Source organism: Physcomitrium patens, chromosome 12 (assembly GCF_059467195.1).
Source record: "Physcomitrium patens ecotype Gransden chromosome 12, ASM5946719v1, whole genome shotgun sequence".
Classification (NCBI taxonomy): Eukaryota; Viridiplantae; Streptophyta; class Bryopsida; order Funariales; family Funariaceae; genus Physcomitrium; species Physcomitrium patens.
The window spans coordinates 2672382-2695764 of record NC_143421.1 but is presented as its reverse complement, the minus strand read 5'-3'; the positions used below and the strand labels follow the sequence as shown (position 1 = coordinate 2695764).

General features: G+C 30.8%; 1 protein-coding gene across 2 annotated transcripts; it reads right to left on the bottom strand.

The window, feature by feature from the left end:
* Positions 1-15600: 15600 nt before the first annotated feature.
* Positions 15601-23052, bottom strand: LOC112289376 (ATPase 11, plasma membrane-type). Of its 2 annotated transcripts, XM_024534539.3 has the most exons (10): positions 21015-23047; positions 20578-20853; positions 20115-20424; positions 19823-20005; positions 19272-19477; positions 18863-19012; positions 17923-18176; positions 17327-17550; positions 17102-17195; positions 15601-16067 (listed from the first exon to the last, which is right to left on the bottom strand). In XM_024534539.3, the coding sequence occupies exons 1-10, from the start codon at positions 22167-22169 to the stop codon at positions 16013-16015; spliced, it is 2907 nt and encodes a 968-aa protein (XP_024390307.1). In that variant the 5' UTR covers positions 22170-23047; the 3' UTR covers positions 15601-16012. The 2 variants fall into 2 exon arrangements, 1 of the variants encoding a protein (XP_024390307.1); XR_016505681.1 differs by lacking the exons at positions 15601-16067; positions 17102-17195; positions 17327-17550 and having other exon boundaries at positions 18039-18176; positions 18863-18984; positions 21015-23052.
* Between the last annotated feature and the right edge of the window lie 331 nt (positions 23053-23383).

The window sequence follows — 23383 nt, the reverse complement described above, 5'->3', positions numbered from 1 at the left end:
AGATAAAATTTATCCCTCAACTCAAATTACAATATATCACAAATTTAAATTTTTTTCTAATTGATGGTGTAAAGTGAGGGATGAAATTAATAAGAAACAAAAAAAAATCACAAAAAAATGAAAGAAATGTAATTAAATAAATATATATTCTAAAAAATTTTCATAATTTGTTTACAAGTTTTTTACTTAATATAAAATTCAAATTTAAGTTTAAAAGTGAATTTTTAGTATTTATTTCTATTTCTTTTTTTGATGTAAAAATATTAAATTCTAATTTATTTCAAAAAAAATTATAATGGTTTTATGTTAAAAAATTTGAAAAAAACTTAAATGAATATATTTTATTTCAAGAATAACTTACTTCAAAGATCAAGGGTTCAAGAGTTACCATAGCTCACAAGTAGTATATTTGGAAGTTCTAAAAAAGACAAAAGGCCTTAGTCCTATACTCCTACTTAAATTTAAGATGCTATGACGTATATGAGGTGTGTGCACCTTCTTTTTTACAACTACTATGTTGTCTATTGGTTTTCATAATTTTTATTAATAAAACCATATTTATTTTTTAAAAATTTGACTATGATATTTTAAAACATCTAATTAGCTTATGAATCATATAAGGCCTTTAAATCTTGCTCAAATTCTTTAAAATGGCTTTTCAAAGTGATAGGTTATTATTATCAAAGTCTTAAAAATTTGTTTCAAAATATTTCTAAAATATTCCAAATAAATTCAATATAAATTCCAAAAATTATTATAATTTTTTTATGCAGCTATCAATATGATGCTATTTTTTCTATCTTATTTGTCTTTTATAGTAATAGAATTAATTTAAATCAATTAAAAATCCTATTCTCTATATATATAACTAAAAATATATTATGTTCTTTCTCATGCTTTTTCTACCTACTAACTAATTTTTTTAGGTTTTGAATAAGTAATATATATATAGAGGAAAGGCCAATGTATGTATTGGTGTAAATATTGGTCTATGTATTATTTCTTAATATGAAGAAAAAATACTAAACTAACTAAGATAATTACCTCCAAGACTAACTTAAATTCTAATTTTATGATTTTTTTATAAAAAACTCTTGTGGCTAATAAATCCTTCTAAATTTTAATAAATAAATAAATAAATAAATAAAATCTTTAATCTTAATAATTTTTTACCTTAATAATTTATTATAATATTTTTAATAATTTTAATGATTATGATATATTGATAGAATTTACACATGTATAAAAGTATTATTAGTAATTCATGTATAATAATCTTTGCCTACAATCAACTTTACACTACCATTGTATACATCTATAATTAAAACGATTCTTTGATCTTCTTCCTAACAACATAGAAAATATTCTAACTACAAAAAGCAATGGTGAATGCAAGTACATGAATTCATGCACACATGAATGGTGAATATATGGAGCAAAAATGAATGCAAGTATGTAAACATCATTCTATTCCATATAAGTATTTTAATAATTTGAAATGTAACATAGTAAGATCGTATAAATAATATTATGTTCAATTCATATACTTTTAAACTAAATAAAGCAACAATGGCCTGTTATTTGAATATGAATAAATATATATATATATATATATATATATATATATATATATGAGTTATTTTTTAGTATTTTTATATTTAAAATTTTAAATAAATATTAATTTTATTACTATATAATAACTATTTATAGAAATATTATTTTAAATTAATAATTCATTATAATAAATTCGTAGCAATGCTATTGATTTCTTTTTATAAAATATTAAATCATCTTATAATTTAACAATAAATAGATTTATATATTAATTAATTTTAGTTTTTTTAAATAAAAATTATATTTAAATTATTTATTTTAAAATATTTTTAAAATTACAAAATATATATATATTTTTTGAAATTTTGAAGAAATTAGAATTTTTTAAAATTTTATTTTTAGATTATATTATTAAATTTAATTAAATATATTTTTGTAGTATTTTTTTACTAAAATATTTTATTAAGTCAAATAAATTTTTATAAAATTATTTTATTTCATAGTATATATATATATTAAAAAAATATTAAGTAAAAAATAATCTTTTCAACTTGCTCAATTCTTTATAAGTAGTCAAACAAATGAATAAAAAAAATTGAATACAAATTGGACATATTACTATAGATTCTTTCAATAAATAATTATTTATATATATGAATATGAGTATAAATTACATCCATGTAAGATTTTTCCATAAGAAAAATATGATAATATCTTTTTGGTATATAAATTATTTATAAAATTAAAATAGAAATAATTTACTTTGAATATCATAGCCTTGTTTTCGGATGACTACTATTAATAATTTGTTTAGAAAATAAATTTTTGTTTTTACAATCACATATGAAAATACTAATATTATACAAATAAGAAACTTTTTATATTCTATCAAATAACAAATATTTTTGTATAAATTTGAATGGATATTTTTCATTTTAGTTGTTTATATGTTAAAGGAAAGGTATAATATTTTAATTTTTAGTCCTTTTTATTGTTTATCAGTGATTTTTTTAATATATGAATATTAAATTTGCAATGATATATTTATACAAAGTGCTTTGCTGTTGTTATATGACTAATATTTTTAAATATTAAACAACTTATAACAAAGTTTATATATATATATATATATATATATATATATAGATAGATCTTATAGATTAAAGATAGTGATTTTTTTATATATACATTCATCAAAAAGAGGCTACAAGTCTTTAAAAATCTATCTATTCATAAATTTAACTAAAATTGACAACAAAATTTTGCCTTTAATATGTATTATAATATTTAAGAAAAATAGTTAAAAAATCAAATAAAAGGATTAGTACCAAAAGCCACATCTTATAGTTTTAAATTGTATTGTGTATTAATTATTCTATGACCATTACATGAAATTCTTTTATTCTAATTTTATTATTAAGATATTAGATTTGAAAATCAACATTGTTTAATTTTTTTTTATATATCTTTTACAAAAATTCAGAACTTTATTAAATTAACATATTATTCCTACAATAAATAAGAAATTTTGATGGAAGCATATATATATATATATATATATATATATATATATATATTCTTTTTTTCAACAAATAGTTGTAATAATTGAATGTTATTTAAATAACAATCACAACATTAGACTATTTGGTGTATTTATAAATAATAAATTATATATTTTAAAGATAAATAATATTTTAAAAAATTATAAATATAAATATTTATAAAATATTAAAATATATCAATTTTATATATATTTGAACAATACTTTATATATATATTTGAGTAATATTATATATATTTGAGTAATACTTTATATTTACATATATATATATATTTATATATATATAAAGTATTGCTAATGTCACTATAGTTTTTTATACTATCACTAAAATTTGCTATCTACTATATGCTACCACATTTTTTGTTATTGCCACAACAACCTACCACCTACCATGCATTGCACACCATAATTCACTTTTTTCAATTACTAACATTACACTCAAAGCCAATTATATTAGCTCACAACTTTCAATCAATTTTGTTGATTATTGTTTGTGAAAAAATGTATTATATATGACACAAGCATATGAGAGTAGTGACAACACAAATATTTAAGAGAATTGTACAAGGTCATGAAAGACCATACGTCAATTACATGGCATTTGACCAAATCACATTATATTTGGTCAATGTATTATCTTTTATGATCTTGTAAAATTCTTTCAAACAATGTTATTGTTACTTCTTTCATGTGCTCTTGTCATGCATGACCTAAATGTACCATTTACTTCATAAATGGCAATCAAGAGAAATAAATGCAAGTCACTCTCTAATATAATCAATTTTTGGTACAACTCAAATAGTTAAGAAAAAGTCCATTAAGGTATGCAAAGCATGGTAGGTGGTGGGCTATTGTGACAATAGCAAAAACAATGGTGACACTAGTAATATATATATATATATATATATATATATACATATATTTAAAACAAAAACAAAAACAAAAGAATGCAGTCAAATATAATGCATTGTACATAAATATATTCCTACAAATGTTTAAGATTTTCAATATTAGGATTGAATCTGTTAATTCTAGTTATATTAACTGATCAAATTCAATTACTATTTTTATGTGCAATCTTGAACTGTGTTTATTATTTAGTTAACTGTTCACTATATTTTCTATAAGGGGAAGGCTTTTTGTTTGTAAAAAGAATTTTGTTTGTATTTTGAAATAACAAGAAAAATGTGCACTGTATTAATTTGATTTACTTTTCATTCTTGATATCTGTAAATTTTATTATACTACAACAGAAATACAATTATTTACTTCTCATATGTTGTGAGTTTGCATCAACTAATTTCTTGAAGTAAATGACATTCAATTTCTTAAACTATTTCTTCATTTTTTTCAGTTTTCCTTCTAATTTCTTTTATAGAGAACTAGCTGAATTTCAATTTTTTAATTTTGCATTGTTGCCTGTTCTTTGACACAGAAAACAACCTTACTCACGACGAGGCCATCAACCAGTCAATCTGCCGACAAGGTAGCCTGGAGCATGTAGGTGTCGCAATGTTATAGGCATACCGCTGGTATGAAGACAGTTACTTGAATGGCTTGAATCCAGTTAGTGATATAGCATAGATATAGATGATGCAGCAGCCCATCTAGAATATCTCAAACCGAAATTAAGGAGATAGTGAATATATTTGTTCAGAGTGTTGCTACGTAAAAAGGGAAATGGGTGAACGTAAACAGCTGCTTCCTTCTGCAGACTTGGACGCCAAAGATTTGCCCAAAACCTTCCTAAGTGATCATTTGGAGCAGCGTTGGACGTGCAAACTTAAACAGGAGCGTGCTGAACGGGCAAAAGCTCAAGGGAAAAAACCGATGAGGTACTTGCATGTGGTTTTCCAGTTACTGTGGCTATTCTAAAAATTTTTGTTTCAAGTTTTGTAATCGAATTCTTAAGTTTTATTCAACCTCATTCATGACTAAGAAAAAATCAGAAAAAGCAATGCTGCCTGTCTGACAGCGATCGATTGTATGCTTTAACGCTAACAAGTCATATGATACTATGAATGTAGGTGGCCAGTGCAGAGGCTTTGGTGGTTAGAGTTGTATCCTCCGTGGACAAGAAGCTGGAAGTCAAACAACGGTTCTTGGAAATTTTTCAAGGAGATTATCCAACTGAGTATCCGTATAAGTCGAAGGTGCGATATATTTCTGGTTTAGCAAGGCCTACGTCGTTATCTGAGTTTTTGTAAATGTAAAGTTGCGAATTGATATGGTTTTGAAATATCTATGTTAATGTCCATGGGTTGATGTGGTTGATGTCTGTGGCTTTTTGTAGTTCTCAAATTAGCCTGAAACATTCAATTGGTGTTTCTATACAGTTGGGAGAATATATCTTTCCAATGAAGGAGGACTTCATAATGGTGCATATGCATCATGCATGCTCCCACTGCCGTCTCTTTATTGTTTGTGGTCGCCGCTGGGTTTGTAAACAATGTAAAAGCTTCCGGCTTTGTGACTAGTATGTTTCTTACCATCTCTCTGGTGCTCATTTAACTCCAATGTGAAGGACTTTGAATGGACAATTTTCTTTGCAGTGTACCTTTATCTACATTGCGCATGTGGAAACGTTGTGTGGGCTCACCTAATTTGCTGAAGCATCTTTCCTGTTGTGTCACTTAATTAAACTTGTTTTTGTAATTTCCTTGGTAAAACCCTTGAATTTACTTTTGCGGTACATGTGCAACTACCAGATGCTATGATGCAGAACAAAAGCTTGATGAGAGGGACAGACATCCTATCACTATGAGAGAATTACATTCGTTCCAGTCGGTAAGCTATTTCTATGTGCCAATCAGATGATGTCTTGGTTCTTGCATACGGAACATGATTTCAGAGACTCAGCGGTGGTTGTATGGTTTACTGTAGGTACCCTCTGAAATTATTTTGAGTGTGAACAGATTCTGTCAATTCACCTGTTCAGGACAAGCAACACTTCCTTCAAATTGGCTCATTGAGTTTCATAATCCGTTCTGGGATGGTCTTTCTGTCAGGTTGAAATACACGACGTTCCAAGTGACACGAAGGATAAAGATGAATTTATGGAAAGCGAGTTCTTTGACTCTCGACAAGCGTTCCTGATTTGGTGCCAAGGAAACCACTATCAATATGACACATTCGTCCATGATGGTGCTTCACCATTTGCACAACCCAACAGCTCCTGCATTTGTGGTATGCTGTAGTATATGTCATCAAGATATCGAGGCAGGTAATGGCTGGCGGTGTGAAACTTGTGCGGACTTTGACCTTCGCAATAAGTGCAAAGACTAAGCGAAGCACCCACACAAACTTCGTTTCACGATCGAAATGCCCAAAACAAGAAAGCTCGTCAACAGCGGGTTCTTCAGGTTTCCTTTCAATACCACCATACTATTTTTACACGCTCGCTGCTGTTTTTTTATGTCATCTTATCAAAATCATCGTTGCGGCAAGTATGCAGCCGTCCCGTTTCACAGCACAAATATGATGACATTTCTTGTTTATACGAGTGTTTGTGATAACGCCATTGTGGGTTTGGGCTGCATGGACCAGCTGACTGTCCTTGGGCTATGTTGTCGTTGACATCCTTATTTCTGATCTCCACAGGCCACAACCGCTCCGCAGTCCATGCATCCTATTCAGTGTTGCATAGGAAAATGCTTGTGCCTACAAAATTACAACTTGGCCACCTCGTTTCCGCTCTTCTGCTTCGGTTCCTCGGACCACTGGATGGGATTGCGGAAGGGGTCGGCAATGGTGAAGTGTGCTGTGGACAGAAGATGCGTCGGATGTGTATGACTAGTCCTCTGCGACAGCAAGTTATAAATGTTATAGACGAACATAAACTTGACCTTGATAACCTGATAATTTGATAATACTTGATAACCTTGATAACTTAACCTTGATAACAAATTCCAACATGGATATGTTTCATTTTTATTATATTGTTATATTTTTTGGCTAGAATTTTGCTACAGGTCCTAGAAAGTTGAAGTAGATTTTTAAATGTGTTTGAAGGACCTATAACAAGGACCTATATTTTTTTCTTCAAGGTTATCTTATGGTTGATTTCATGAAGGTGATTTTTTAATTAATAGTCCAAGGGAATTCTGATTTGAGATATGTTATACTATATCAAAGTAATGCTGAGTTTTTTTTTTTTTTTTTTTTTTTTTTTCTTTATAGAATTTAATGTTATGTTTAAAATACAATCCAAGATGGAATTGATATAATTTGTTTGCATTCTAAAAGTATCTTGACTAGTTAATTTGATTGTAATTATAAATATTGAATTTATTGTAAGTTGCAATGATTTGTTTTTAAAGAAAATGATCTTATACATGTCAAACAACACAACTTTTGGAAGTTTATTGATAAGAAGGCTTTCCTTTGGAATGATATTAATTTAAAGTTTATAAATATTACTTTATTATCTTTTGTTACAAATGATAGTATCACAAATAATCCATAGTGTGTAAAAAATATATATTTTACACCTATTTTCTACATAAGCTCTAAAAACCCCTAATTTAATGAAATTATTCAAAAAATGGTCATTAGTACTTGTCACTTGTTCTATGATACACTATTTTAAAATCTAAACTGAGATTTTTCTTGAGAGACTAACAATAAAAAATAGAAATGAAATATCTACATTAATCTTTGAAGTTCTTCATGTCATTTAAATATAACTTGTTTATGCCTAAGTACTTGAGAATATTGTGAATAAGTTCTCATTGTGTTACTGATATTTTATTTAAAATAGAAATATATACTATTTACTTATATTTTATTTCAAAGAAATTTATTGATTTATATATATATATATATATATATATATATATGAGAATGTTAAATAGATCCAAATTTTTAATAAATCATTCCATCTATCTTAACCATCATAAACAAAAACAATCACCTTTAAATTCATTTCTCTACAATTGGATCTGCAACCAATAAAAACGAACCACATTTATCATAATTATCATATTCTTCATAAAGAATGGATCTACTTTGTAAAAGTATGGATATATTTAACATTCCTCTATATATATGTATAGTTTTATTTTACTAACTCACATAAATATTCAAAAAAATAAATATTACATTAATATTTTAATTTTTGTTCACTAAATGGTTTTAGGATAAATACTTTGTTTTTTAATTTAATTTAATTTTTTACTTATAATTCTATAAAAAAATATTTAATTATTTAAATGAAAAGTATTATAAATTTTTTAATATTGCATAAATTAATATTTCATATTTATTTAGAAACGATATCAATGTAACATCATATTTATCTTTAATATATCAGACAATAGTATCTATTTATATGCAAAAAAAATATTTGTGAATAATTTGATATTTTTAATATTAAAATTTAATTCTTTATACTACTAATAAAAGAATAAAATTTTAATAGATTGCAATCATTCAAAAATATTTTAATATTTTTTAATTTAGGTAATCATAATCCAATTATTTTTAATGCACTAGTATAAAAATGGTTGCAAGAGTTTTTTTACTATAATAAAATATGTATATTACCAAATATCTATAATTGTATTTTTTACTAGATTATGTAAAGCCTTTGCTTTATTTTTTTATTAAAATATCTTCTAGTATGCATGAAATTAAGGTAGTCTATGATGTGCTTGCTAAAAATATATATGTAAAGATAAATGTGCTATAAATGAGAGTATTATAGTCTTCAATGTATTAAGTACAAATAAGAAGACTTATTAATAGAATTTTAAGTGTATAGCTATATTTGATATAATAAGGCACTTAAAATTTTAAAAAATAATGTTTTATAATTTTTTTATTTTACTCTAAATATTATTAGCTATGTTGCCACTATACATTAGAAAAATAGCTAATAAAAATCTAAAAAGTTATTTTATGGTTCAATCTTTTTATAAAAAAATTACAAAATTTTAATTACCTTAATAAATTCTCTAATATAACCACTTCTATAATAATTAATATTTTTACTTATAACATAAGAATGTCCATGAATTCTTGATTACCTATAATAATCAAAATTTATAGATCTTATTTATTAGCTATTATAAGATTAGAAAGACAATTATTTATCTCATTTAGAAATTTTATGACTCTTAGAAATTTTCTTCTTCAATCATAATATACAACATATTACTACAACTCATCAAAAGTGGAGCTTAATTTTTAATGGCCCACTTTGCATTTCGACAAGATCCTATAATGAATGGTTTTAGTATTTAAGGACATTTAAATGAAAAAAATATTAGGGGATTTTTTAATAGAAAATATATTAGTCATTATGTATGTAATTCTTTTGTATTAAAGGATCTTTCAATACAAAATATAATTAAAGATTACTGATTTTATTTATTAGCTATTTTTAAATTTACAAGCTCAATAGACAATATATATGGAAGTATGACTAAGATTCTTTCTGTTCAATTACATGTTCCAAGACAAAAAGTAACAAGATGGCTTAAAGCAAATATTTTTAAACACTCTTCTAACATCTTGATATATGCCTCTTGCTCTTTTCTACAAATTATGTTTCTTAGATAGAAAGTTTTTTTTAGAATTATCTTCAATTTATTATATAGTATTAAAAATATAATATTCATAATTTATTTTTTTATTTCTACCATTGGAGTTGGAAACATGTTCAAATTTATAAATCACTTGATGTCCCTTTGTTTTCTATTATAGCTTCTTTATGATAGATTTGTTCTTTCACCTACTTAAAAGTTAGCCTAACATTGGCTTCTTTTAATAAGTTATAAATTTTATCTTAATATCTAGTGGTTGTCAATTGAGAAACAATTCTAAAGTCCAATCTAATGTCACATCTATCTTCAAAGATAAAAGTCTAAAACCAAGGTCTACAAAGAAGAAAGATGAATCTTCTTAAGTAGTACTTAATGGTTAAGAAACTTTACCTAAGAACACTAGAAGTTTACTTACTTGATCAAAGGATTAAAAGCATCATTTCTAAGAGCTTCTATCAAGAGATAAATTTTTATATTTCTATTTCTATAAAATATTACTTTAAAGATTTCAACTATTTTCATAAATTTTATATCTTAGGAAGTGAAGGCATGATACTTCTTCACAAGAATTGATCATTTAAAGAAATTAGAAGTTTTTTTTGTTTTCCATGATACAAAGGAGTAGACTTCCCACCACCACAATCCATAGCCCAAGTATAGATAAGGATAAGTTGACTTTATTTGCCTTTGAGAAAAATAGATGTAAAATTAAACACACTAATTGGAACCATATAGTGAGGCAAATTCTCAATGTTTGGACTTAACTTGCAAAAAATACAATTTGAAATATATAATAAATGTGAGGGTAAATTTCACCCATCAATCCAAATTACAAGGTAGCTTCAATTAAGAATTTCTTGTAATTAGTGGTGTGAAGTAAAAGAAAAAAATAATAAGAATAAAAAAAGAACAAATACAAAATAAGTGAAACAAATGAAATCAAGCAATTATACACCCTAAAACTTGGTCATAATTTGTTCATTAAGTTTTTATTTAATAAAAATAAAAATAAAAATTATATTTTATATTTTATATATATATATATATACATATAATTCTAATAGTATAAGAAACGTGTAAATCCAAATTATTATGAATTAGTTATAAAATTTTAAAGATAACAAGTAAATAAATGAAAAATTAAGTAAAAATATTTTACCTCAAAAGTAACTTGGTTATAGATCAAGGATTTGAACCTTACCAAGGCTCACATATAGTGTATTTTAGATTGCTAAAAGATGCCACAAGGCCTTATTCTTATCTTCTTAACTATATTCAAGGTGCTACAATTTATATGGGACTTGTGTACCTCCCTTCTTACAAAGATTAAATTAGCTGCTGGTCCTCCTATTTTTTACTAATAAAATTAATATTTTTATATTTTTGACTTAACTATGGTATTCAAAAATACCCAATTAGTCTAATAACCATGTATGGCCTTCAAATCTTGCTCCATTTCTTCATAATAGCTCCCAAGGTGATAAAATTTAATTTTACTAAGTTATTTTTTTAATATATATATATATATATATATATATATATATATATATATATTTTTATAATAATAATATCAAATTAAAAATATATTTTTCTATCTTGATGATTTTTTATAGTAAAAAAATAAATTTTAATCAACTAAAAATCCTATTTTTAATATAAATAACTAAAAAGACATGAGATTCTTTTACATGCTTCTTTTAATTATTAATTAATATTTATAGGTTTTAGAATAAGTAATACATATAAGTAAATGGCTAATATAGATATTGGTCTTAATAATTAACTTTTAATACTCAATAATAAATAAAAAATACTAAACCAAGTAAGATAATTGCCTCTCAGACTTATGAAGATTCTATTTTTATGACTTTTTTTCTAATAAGTTCTTTGTACTTTATAAATATTACTAAATTCTAATAAATACTTAAATCATCAAAAAAAATCTAATATTAATATTTTATATTTAAATAACTATAACCTATATTTTTAATAGTTCTGCCAATTAAAATCTATTGATAGAACTCATAATAAATCAAGTAATAATTCCTAGGAATTGAAGCATTAGCAAATTTATAATGTTTTGAGGTACTACAATTGTAAGAAGAAAACTAGGTTGGAAAAGAGAATTGAGCCAATATAGAATGTTGTAATAAATATTTCATTTCCAACCAACCCAAAAACAAAAAAATCCTCCATTCAAAATCAAAGATGGAGAAGGAAATAAGCAACAAACTCCAACCCCGAGTCTTTAGCTTGATTTACAAATTTTATAAATTTGTATTTACATTACAATATATATATATATATATATATATATATATATATTTTGTTATAAAATTTTGTGCATAAAAAATATTTAATTTTGAATTTTTAATAATGTTGCTATTGCCACCATGACTAGCCATTCATCACATGTCATCACATTTTTTGCTTATGCCACCACAAGCTACTTTAGACTTGTGTTGTACACCACAACTGTATTGATAAGGCAGTGCAGACAGCGATGTTACATATCTAACAAGCATCACTTGACTCCGCCATTGAGTAATACACCACTGCAGTCCAAAGAAACATTCCACCGAATTCAGCATCTCATATTCACAAATGGTTGCTGATACAACGGAAACTTGCGGGAGGGCAATCCGTAGGGGCACCTCGCGCATGCTTAGCGTCCGAGTGCACATCCGTCGGATGCGTCCAGGTTCTGATTGTAAGAGCCGTCACTTCATTGTAGCATACATGACTTGATATTATACAAACATGTATAGTTACCGATTCTTTGACATAAGAAAGCAACAAACCTCGGGACGATGCAATTAACAAGTCAACCTGGAGACAAAGTAGTTTGGAGTGTAAATGACTTGCAAGGTTATAGAAAAAGAATTCCTGTGAAGACTAAGAGTTGGATAGCTTTTTTCCTGTTAGTAGCATCCTTCATGACCTCAAACTTTTGTTGAATGTGCCTCCATTCGAGTTCGCTCTGGAGTTCGGCCTGGCTGCTCTTTACAGCGTAGGTGTAGGTGTAGCCGCCCTTGTTGAAATTCCAAAACTGGAACCTAAAGGACTGCTCTAGAGCTATGTATTCCTTCAAATTCATATTTCTGAACTTCAAAGGCCAAATTGTCTGCGCGGTTTGTGCATCCTGTTCAGTGTTGAATAGGAAAATGACCTGCTTCTGCTTGCTGATGGCTACCCCCAATGTCACCGTCGAAACTGACTATTGTACACAATTGGAAGTTTTGGTCTGGCAGTGTGCCATCACTTTCACGTGCGATTTCTCGACTGAGATGTACTCCCTTCGCATGCTGTAATATTGCTAACAAAACTGCCTACGGAGATTCAGCCCGGTGACCTCGGTTCCGCTCTTCCAAACTCGATTCTCGTACCACTGCTTCAAGGCGTGGGACTGGATCGGGTTGCCGACGGCGTCAGCAACGGGGACGTGTGCCGAGGACAGAAGATGCGTCGAATGCGCATTAGTTAGCAGCGACAACAAGGTGAAGGGAGCCACCAATTTATGCCTTGAATCCGCCATCGCGGCAGTTCTCCTGGTCGATAAATTGATTGATGTAGCGTTGGTTGATGAAGTTTCTTTTGTTGAGGATAAGGTGCGGCGTCCACTTGCACTTAATAGTGTCACAGAAAACCTTGGCAACCAGGATTGCAAAAGCTGTACCCAAGGAGTGCCCTGTGACCGAAACATTTTGGTAGCCAAACACCTTCACAACCCTGTCCACCTCCTTCTGCAGATGCTCGTAGCGTTTGTCTCTATCCAGACTCTGTCCCATCACCCTTAGGTTCGACACGATATCCTCCTCATCATCCGTTCATCGAACAGCGATCGCGACTGCAGGCGCTCTGGTGTATTGAAAGTACCAGTGTTTCTTGAAGACCGCATACCACGTCCCGGAACTCGTGATACCTAGCTCTTCCAAACTCATCTTGCTGTACCCATCCTTCTCCTATCTCCACTTCACCTCGTCCTCACCTCCCCAGTGCCCATGAATTTCATACGCCGCACCAACTAATCGGGCCATTAGCTTTGGAATCTCAATGTTCGTCTCATGACAAGCATCGCAATCGCTGTTCAGAGAAGACCACACAGCTTCATCAGAACATAAAGTAGAAGAGTGAATCTTCTTGTGCGAAACCAAAATTCTTCTAACCTGGTTCAACAAGCTTATAACAACATCGGCTTCACAACACACATCTACAGTCGTGTCGTATGCGAGTTCTTGTGCATTGGGAATGAGCATTATTTACCTGTGACTACCCAAGATTTGTATGTTGCACAAAATCTGTTTAGCCGCAGGGATCACTATCCTGCTCGCGAGTGGGAGTCACTGCCTGACAGGTCCTGATATGTGATCAGTCAAGCTTCAAAACCCAACCAAGAGCTCACAGAGAATAGGACTTCACTGTTTAGGATGGGCTCAATTCATGTTGGATGGCCATCCTTATCTGGGCACCAACTGATGAGCAGCATTTCAGGTAGTTGCTGAAGCAGAACCACATACCTTGCATACTAAGGAGAGTCGGGAAGACCATCGACACTCGACAAAGGTCCTTCTGAACAATATTCTTTAAACCCTCGTCGTATGCGTTTTCACTGATAAATATAGACAGCGCTTGAAAATAGCTGCAGGTGCAACAAGTGACGCGACGCCTCCACTCGACCACTACAATTTTCTCCCAAAAATTCTGATCTAGATATCCTTGCAAGAAACAAACTATAAGTTCAACTCAACAGACAAACAAATCCTTCCAAATCCGGAGTCTCTTGAAACATACAAGGAACGACAAATCAGACGTCTACGGAGGTTATGTTTTTGTCTGTAGAAATACAAAGGAAGGTGATTGAATTGGTAGTTCTTCTGAAAGAGAGTTTAGAACAAAAGCAATTAAGTATTGAGAAGAGGAGTCAAAACATAAATATTGTGAATTGTCTAATATGCTGGCAGTTGCAGTGAACTTGAGACCTATCCAACACTACTAGGTTTTTAGTTCTTGCATGTATTATTACAAAGCTCAAACTAAAAGCATGTATTATGTGTATATCTTTATTTTTATCAATAGGAATTAGAAGGTATAAGCTAGGTTTATATAATATGGAACTTAGAGTAACAGTTTTTATATTCTGAATTTTAAATTATAAAAATATAAAAATGATGTGACTTAGTTTTACTCTATTAATAATATGCATAACATACACTTGTAGAAATAATAAAAAGATTAATAATTTGTATGCATGTGTATATACATATATATATTTATATTTATATTTATATTCATTAAATTATATTCTTAATAATTAATCTTCCAAAAACTAATAACCTCCAATAATTAATCAAAGTTTTAGGAATTACCTCCAACTAGAATCTAGGTATCTAGTGTTGTTTGTTGTTCTATCATTTAATATTTTTTTGTGCAACAGATGATATTACTTACTGGAAAACATTTGTGTATGTGCGGATATATATATATATATATATATATATATGTACATTGGACTTAATTTATTAAAAAAATAAAACATTGTTTCAGAATACTATGATTCAATTACTTATAACACAAAAAAAAAAAAAAAAAAAAAAAAAAAAAACATAACAAAAACAAAAACAAAAACAAAACAGTTACGCAAACATTCAAATAATTCAATAATATCAATATTCAAACATTCAAATAATTCAATAATAACTAAGAAACTAAATTAAAAGCTGTAAATTAAAATAGTTACTACTTTATATATTGGCAAATGTTAAGATAGATTTTATCAATGTCCCTTGCATTTTCCAATTAATTTTTTTTTATTATGCTGATATTATTTCTAATTACAATACCAAAAGAATTATTTTTTCTAAATTATCTTGTAATTAAAACTATGAGAGTTTACTTTTTTATTTTATGATATTTCATTCTAAATATTTACAATGATGTACATATCATAAAAATATTGTTTGGACTTGCTGGAAATTCGTCCTTTTTATTATGATTAACATTTAGAGTTAATTTCATGGTAATCAATGAGTTCATTGCAACAAGTTGTGATGGTTTTACTCATGAAGTTAATGATCCCACACAGGTCGAACAATACAATTACCGGAAGGGTATCAATCGGAAGGGTATCAACCGGAATGCTACAGTTATTAACCTCTTACCTTTTGCCACAAACAGCAATGTCACGGATAATCAATGCAGATGTGAAGAAGGCTATTTTACATCCTATTTTACTGTACAAGCCCTAAAAACCCTCAGTTCAATGGGAACTCACAAGAGGGCGTTCCCGAAACCTCTGTTCCCTAACCCAATACCGTTCCCAGGGTTCCCTTGGGAAGGGAACAAAGTATGTGCCTCAATCCCAGAAGCTCCTTTTGCGCTTCAGGGGGACCTGCTTTTGCTTGAGAACTCTGGGCATTGGGAACACGTTCCCTCCATGTTGTTAGTACTACATTCAATAATGGATATTTATATTATTTGATTAAATTCATTTCAAAAAATAAAAAATAAAAAAATATGTATGTATGTATGTATGTATGTATATATATGTATATATATAGGTTTATTTTCACTAAATTGTATGAATCTTTAAAAAGATATTACATTGACATTTCAACTTTTAATCAATGTTTTTTTTTTAATTATGAAAATTAGTCTTTGATTGGTTTTTACATATGTTTTTTATTAAAAATATAAAATTAATTAAAAAATAGTGGTGATATTTATAGAGAATTTTAAACTTTAGACTTCAAGTACCTCATGTTTATTAAGTGATGATATCAATGTTCTATTGTGTGTATGTGTATTAACAAGTATTAGTAATTATAGGCTATGAATTTTGTTCTGAGGTTGTCATGGACTTCACAAGGTGTAAACATATATGTATGTGTACATGTGTATATGTGAATATTCTGATACAGCTTTAAAATATTAACTAAAAATTAATCATATTGATTGAATACTCAATGGATCCATAGTTTTACATTTTAGAATTAAAGAATACTGCTTGATGATTTGTGAAAAAATTCATTAATTCATCCTTTTTTGTAAACGAATTCTTGCTTAGAAAAAGACTATTTGCTCTTGAAATAGTTGATTCATATATATATATATATATATATATATATAATCTATTTTACAGACAGGGTGAATTGAATCCCGAAGGAGTTTTAAGGGTGTCACTTATGTCAAGTCAGTGACATATTCAAACTAAAAGGAATCATAAAATTTGCAGTAATTCAACACATTGAAATTCAAACTATTCCAAATAAATTTGGAACTTTTTACTAGTATTTTAATTTTAAAAAACTCAAGGTTTAAGGTTTTCAATCACAAAAAATACAAAAATGCAGAAAGAAAAAGAACAAACAATATGATAGATTGAAAGTTTAAATAATAAACAGTTATGCTCTGTTCAAAAAGTTAAATTTATGTGAGAACTCACTTGGCCATCTCCGCTCTTCGTTTGTGTGCATTGGCAAGTTCGAGACCTTTTGATTCCGGAAATGAGGAAGTTTGCTCAATCCCACCTTTGATTTCTGCTCCAACACATACACGCTCCATTTATTCTGTCAACATTACAATATATTTTTTCTAACATATACCAATTATTCTTTCTAATAATACAATACTAACACAATTGAAGAGGGGGGGGGGGATTTGGCAATGCCTTGAATGAAATTTTTAGCCATGGCAATCTTGCCCTTTGCATCCTTGTCAACAGTTTTCTTTTGGGTGGAAATGGTGGCCCATTGTGCTTGCCGTGCTTGTTGACCATAGTTCTTTTTCCGTGTAAAGAATACACGCTGCTCCATCATCAAATTCCACGCGTGCCCAGTTTGGATATATTGACACACTAACTTTATAATATCTAGTGGCAAGTATGACACCACACTAAACCCACAAAAAACATCCACACAACAAAATTATAATAAGATACCATCAACTTATCCAAAAACTTAAAATAATCCTAAATTTATTTTTTATTATTTTTTCTTTTTTCTTTGGTATTTATTTGTTTTTTTACTTATATATTTAATCCATTTATTTAGGAGAATGTTAAATAGACCCACTTTTTTACTATATTCACCTATCTATGATGAAGAATATGGTAATCATGATAAATGTGGTTGGTTTTCATTTGTTTTAGATCCAATAGTGGAAAAATGAATCTAATGGTCATTTTTTTCTCATGATGAGTGGGTCAAGGTATATTTAACATTCCCCTTTATTTATTAAGTCTAAACAATGGTCATAGTGACTTACTCATAGAGCCAAACTACGCCAGCCCAACCCCAACCACATCCACGGGTGTGGGCAAATTCAATGTGGGCATAGACGGCAATGAGGGTGGCCACTAATTGTGCGAATAGGAATGCCGCAACTACGAGCATGCTTGGCCGGTCCATGAAAGACCATGTGCGCGCTCGTGTCACAAAAATTAGCGCTTGGCTTTGGATGCTCACTTGTAGATAGATCACAGATGTCTCCAACAATGGCTGGTTTGCAATGTCCCTCACCTGGAAGTGGAGAGTTGTACACAGTTTCCAACCCAGGATTATATCCTATTATTTTTTTTCTTTTCAGCTACATATAATATATTAAGATGCATGTGAATGAATGATAAAAACATTGAAATGAGTGTTGCTTAGAATTTATTAGTTCATGAAAACCTTGAGAATGCATTTGTATAAGATTATTTCAAAAAATATTCTAAAAGTCTTTGGTTTACAAGTATGAAGTTATTCTACTTCAAGAAAAACTAGCACACATTCTTTTATAAAAATATTGAAAACAGTTCTGAAAATTTGTAAAAAAATGTTGTTTAACAAAGTATATTCAAAAATTAGTTTATGTAAATAAGAAGAAAGAAAAAAGATAAACATGTTAGAAATGATAATTTAATCATTACAACATGTTTCAGAGTAATAATTAGAATTAGAAATAATAATTTACTGATGCTAGTAGTCAAAAGTCAGAAAATTATATTTGCCCACATGAATATAATCCTTCAAAAAAAAAAAAAAAAAAGGAAAAGAAAAAAAAAGGTTTTGTGCTGAATGTGATATATATATATATATATATATATATATATATAAAACATTTGATTATGCCTAGTTTTTATGAGAACAAAAATCCGTAATTGATAAATTATCAAGTTTATTTATAAAGTCAATTTTAATGGAAAGTTGGAAAAATTTGTTACATGGAAATGGTAAGTAAACCATTTTGTTTCGTGTATGAGATAATAGAATATAATTGTTATAAAAGCTTGATAAACACCCAAACATGTCCCTTGAATAAACAATTCTTCAAGCATCCATGAATCTGGTTTTTGAGAAGGAGTTACTATGTCCTTTGACAACCAAAAAATTAAAATAAATAAACAGATGGAATGTATGCAGTGGGCATTGTTTTGCCACATGTTTCATGTTTCATCATTATTTTAAAAAGAAGATAACCATTATAATCCAATAAAACTACATTATTTCTTTAAATTATAAATATCATTTTGAATTTCTTCTAAAATACAATAAAATATCAAACAAAGCATTTTTTTAATGGATTACAATTAATATAATCAAGTACATATGATAAAAGTAATTAATAATAACCTTTGAAATTGTCATCATAGTCCCATCGTTCAAAATAGCAATAACAAGCACCATAAATGGTGAGAAATCAAATTTCCAAATGAGGCACAGAAGGCAAAACCCCACAACAATACGAACGGTAATGGACACTGCGTAGATTGTGTAGTTCTTCATTCTTTGAAAGATGGATCTGCTTGTCAAGATTGCATGGATAATGACACTCAATCCTGCATAAATTTGGTCTTTTTCACATATTGGCTCATGTTTGTACAACATAGTCATATGATTTACGATTCTAAATTTTATATAAAAAGAAAAGGGACTAACAAAGATAACAACTCAAGAACTTTTTTTCAAAGACAATTACATGCAATTGAAGACTGTAGGTAGAAATTCACATGAAAATGCAACTCGTTAAAGAATAAGGAGACAGTAATTTCTATTATTTAACAAAGAATGTGGTAGGATATATATATATATATATATATATTAAAGAAGGCCATTATTTTTTTATTATTAATGTTTCCTCTACTTCTTCTGTGTATGTGGCTAGAACAAGCAAGCAAGCAAACCTGGCTGTGTCAAGACAATGTCGGCGGCACTGCGAGCGGCGTCGGTGGCGTTGGCAACAGCAATTCCGATGTCCGCTTTTTTCAAAGCGGGGGCGTCGTTCACGCCGTCACCCGTCATCCCACAAATGTGGCTTCGCTCTTGCAGCATTTTCACTATTTGGAATTTGTGTTCAGGAAACACTCCTGTGGAATGCTTCCAACTCTTCAGATACTGTGCTGACCAGTCTAAGCTAGATCTTTATTACACTCTCTCTCTCTCTCTCTTCTTTTTGCATGGAGTTGAGTGATTCACCGGCAAACCCATCAGCTTGTTCAATCAAGTCATGTGGGTCCATTCCGGAGATTCCAAGGTCGGTGTGGTCGTCTTTGTATTTGTTGAACAAGGCGGTGGATGGGTACATGTTGGTGCCCATTCCCAAGCGCCGGCCTGTTTCTTTGGCAATGGCGAGTTGATCACCAGTGATCATTTTCACCGACACCCCTAGCTCAAGCGCCCGGTGGACAGTGTCACTGGTGTCATGACGAGGAGGATCAAAGAGTGGCAAAATTCCAAGCATCTCCCATGGCCCTCCTGTACTCTCTCTTGTGCCTTCTGGCACATCCTACATGAAACCATTACTGTAAAATCTAAGATTCTTCGAATGAGCGGTCTACGATGATTGAGATGTTAGAGCCTTTGTTTTTATTTGTATGTACGTATGCAAATATGCAGAGATGGATGTTGAATCGAAGTGGTTTTTCACACAAATTCTTACTTGATAAGCGACACCAAGGCTTCTTAAACCATGGTCAGCGAATTTGTTCATAATGTCGTTCACTTTGGTTTCGATTGCTTCTCGGTTGGCTGCAAGCGCAAGGATTTGTTCTGGAGCTCCTTTGGTGGCTCGGTGCATTTTGCCATCGGGAGTTGTGTACGTCATGGCTGCACGCTTCTCAGTTGGGTTGAAAGGAAGAAAATGAACTTCTTTGATCCCTTTCCGTGCATCTTCAATGCTCGGAAGCATTGCACAAATCGCAAGGTCTATAGGATCCTGATCCACAGAAGAATCCCACCACGCATGGGCCAATTCATATTTATCTCCATATATAACGATTTGTATGCCATTACTACTCAAAAATCATTGAATCGATCTATCTCTACCAATCTACCTGTTTACTTATCTATGCATGTGTGTGTGTGAGAGTAGAACACCTGGTTTTCTACACGTGATGCGTGAGATGCTGTGAGAATGATCAAGTCTTTGTCTGCTGTCGCGGATGTGACTTCGATTATGGACTTATCCACAGTGAGGCAATTTAGGGTTAGGGTTCCTGTCTTATCCGAGCAAAGTATGTCCATGCCTGCCATTTCTTCAATGGCAGTCATGCGTTTCACTATGGCGCCTTGCTTGGCCAGTCCATAGGCTCCCACAGCCATCGTCACGGACAGCACAGTGGGCATGGCGATCGGTATACCACCGATGAGCAGTATCAAAAGATTGTCGATTCCAATGCGGTACGACCTCCCCTGGATTCCATATATGACGATCAACTCTAGCAACACACCGACCCCGATAGTTACCAAGCAAAAGTTTCCTATCCGGGTGAGCACTTGTTGGAAGTGGCCGGCACTGTGCGTCATGTCCACTAAATGCGCGGCTTTACCGAAGAAAGTGTGAATACCCGTGGCTATCACCAGGGCTTCGATCTCTCCTTGTTTGCAGATGGAGCCTGAGTAGACAGCTTCTCCGGACCGCTTGGTCACAGCCACGGATTCCCCTGTCAGAGAAGACTGATCGACAAACAGAGGATCACCGTCGAGGAGCCTGGCATCAGCAGGGATGATGTCGCCGAGCTTGATGGTGATGATGTCTCCCGGGACAAGAATGGCGGCATCCACCTCGGCATACGCACCATCGCGCAGGACCTTCGCCTTGGGAGCCAGCGCTTGCATGAGGGCATCGGCAGCGTCTCCCGCGTTGCTCTCTTCGACGTAGCTCACTGAAGCGTTCAACACCAGGAGGCAGGTGATGCCGATGAAATCTTGCCAGTCGGGCGGTTCCTTGCCGTCGTTGTCGAGCACCAGCGCCATGATCGCGGCGAACTCCATCACCCACGACAGCGGGTTCCACATGAACATGAGAAACTTGAGCAACTTGTTCACTTTGTGCTCCTCCAGCTTGTTGGGTCCCACGAGCTTGATGCGCACCTCGGCCTCGGTGGTGGAAAGCCCTTCGTGCGTTGCCCGCAGCTTCGTAAACACTTCCTCGAGGGACAGATGCTCGAAGTCTAGGTCCTCTTCCTCCTCCGCTTGGCCACCCTGGTAGCCCCCAGTATCCACTTCCTCCGGAAGCTCATACCTGTCCATCGACACACCCCTCGGCGCTATTCCTCGATCTCCACACTGCCGATTCCGAATTGTGGGTCTGATCGACCAGATGGTTGATGACCTGATCGAAATCCACACTGCTGAGACCGAATTGTGGGTCCGATCGACGAAATCCTTGCCGACCTGATCAAAAAATCAAACTGCTCGGATCTCGTCTTATCACGACACCAGTCTTGTCGCGAAATCGGTTTCTTGGAGCGAAACCATTCTTATTGCGAAACCATACTTACTGCAAAACCATTCTTTTTGCGATACCATTCTGATTGCGATAACATTCTCGTTGTTATATAATTCTTCTTGCGAAATCAGTTTCTTTTGTTCAAGATTTAATAACCGTTCGATAACGCTGCAAGAGCTCTGGATATGTTCATGATGTAAATCCATTGTGATACCAGTTTACAAGTGCATGTCTAATTCTGTTTTTCCAGTAACAAACTTGTCGTTGAATTTAGGTTACATCGCAGCGAATTGTTAAAAAAAAATCTGTTTTTTGTTTATATATATATATATATATATATATATATAAACATCGATAGATATTGAGTGGTTTGTCTTCGCTATGAACTCGATGTTCACTTTGCGTGCATGAATAAGTTCAATATATGAACCCTTTTCGAATGGTGTTCTTTTGCAAAAAACTAGAATGTACAACAAAATGTGTCAAGTGTGGTAAGATGTTCATTCCGATCAGTCATTCTAAGTTTTGTTTTGAGAAAATTGTTCATATCTAATCGGATCATTTTATTATAAAAATTATGATTGATATTTGAAGATACAATTGATATAGACAATCAAACACAATACATGAAAAATTTGTAAAAATTTGTAGAAAAAATCTAAATTAAACATCAAATAGTTTTACAATTATTATAGATATGATTGAAATTATAAAAACATAAACAATAAGGTCAATTATACATTTTTATTATCATACATTGAAAGTTTTTATATTAGCACCAACATCAAGTCTCAAAATAAATAGTTAAATAGAAGTTTTTGTATAGCAAAGGTCTAATTTGTTTCAGCAAAGTTAATTTAATTTATATATTTTTAAATAATTCAATTGCAACTTAAAAAGTGAAAAGAAAAAGAAATTACTCTATTAACTTCATTTATTACTATGATTGACATTAGAATTAATGTTAATTCTGACCATAAAAGTACATAGATGGCACGAGCTTTTTTAATAATTC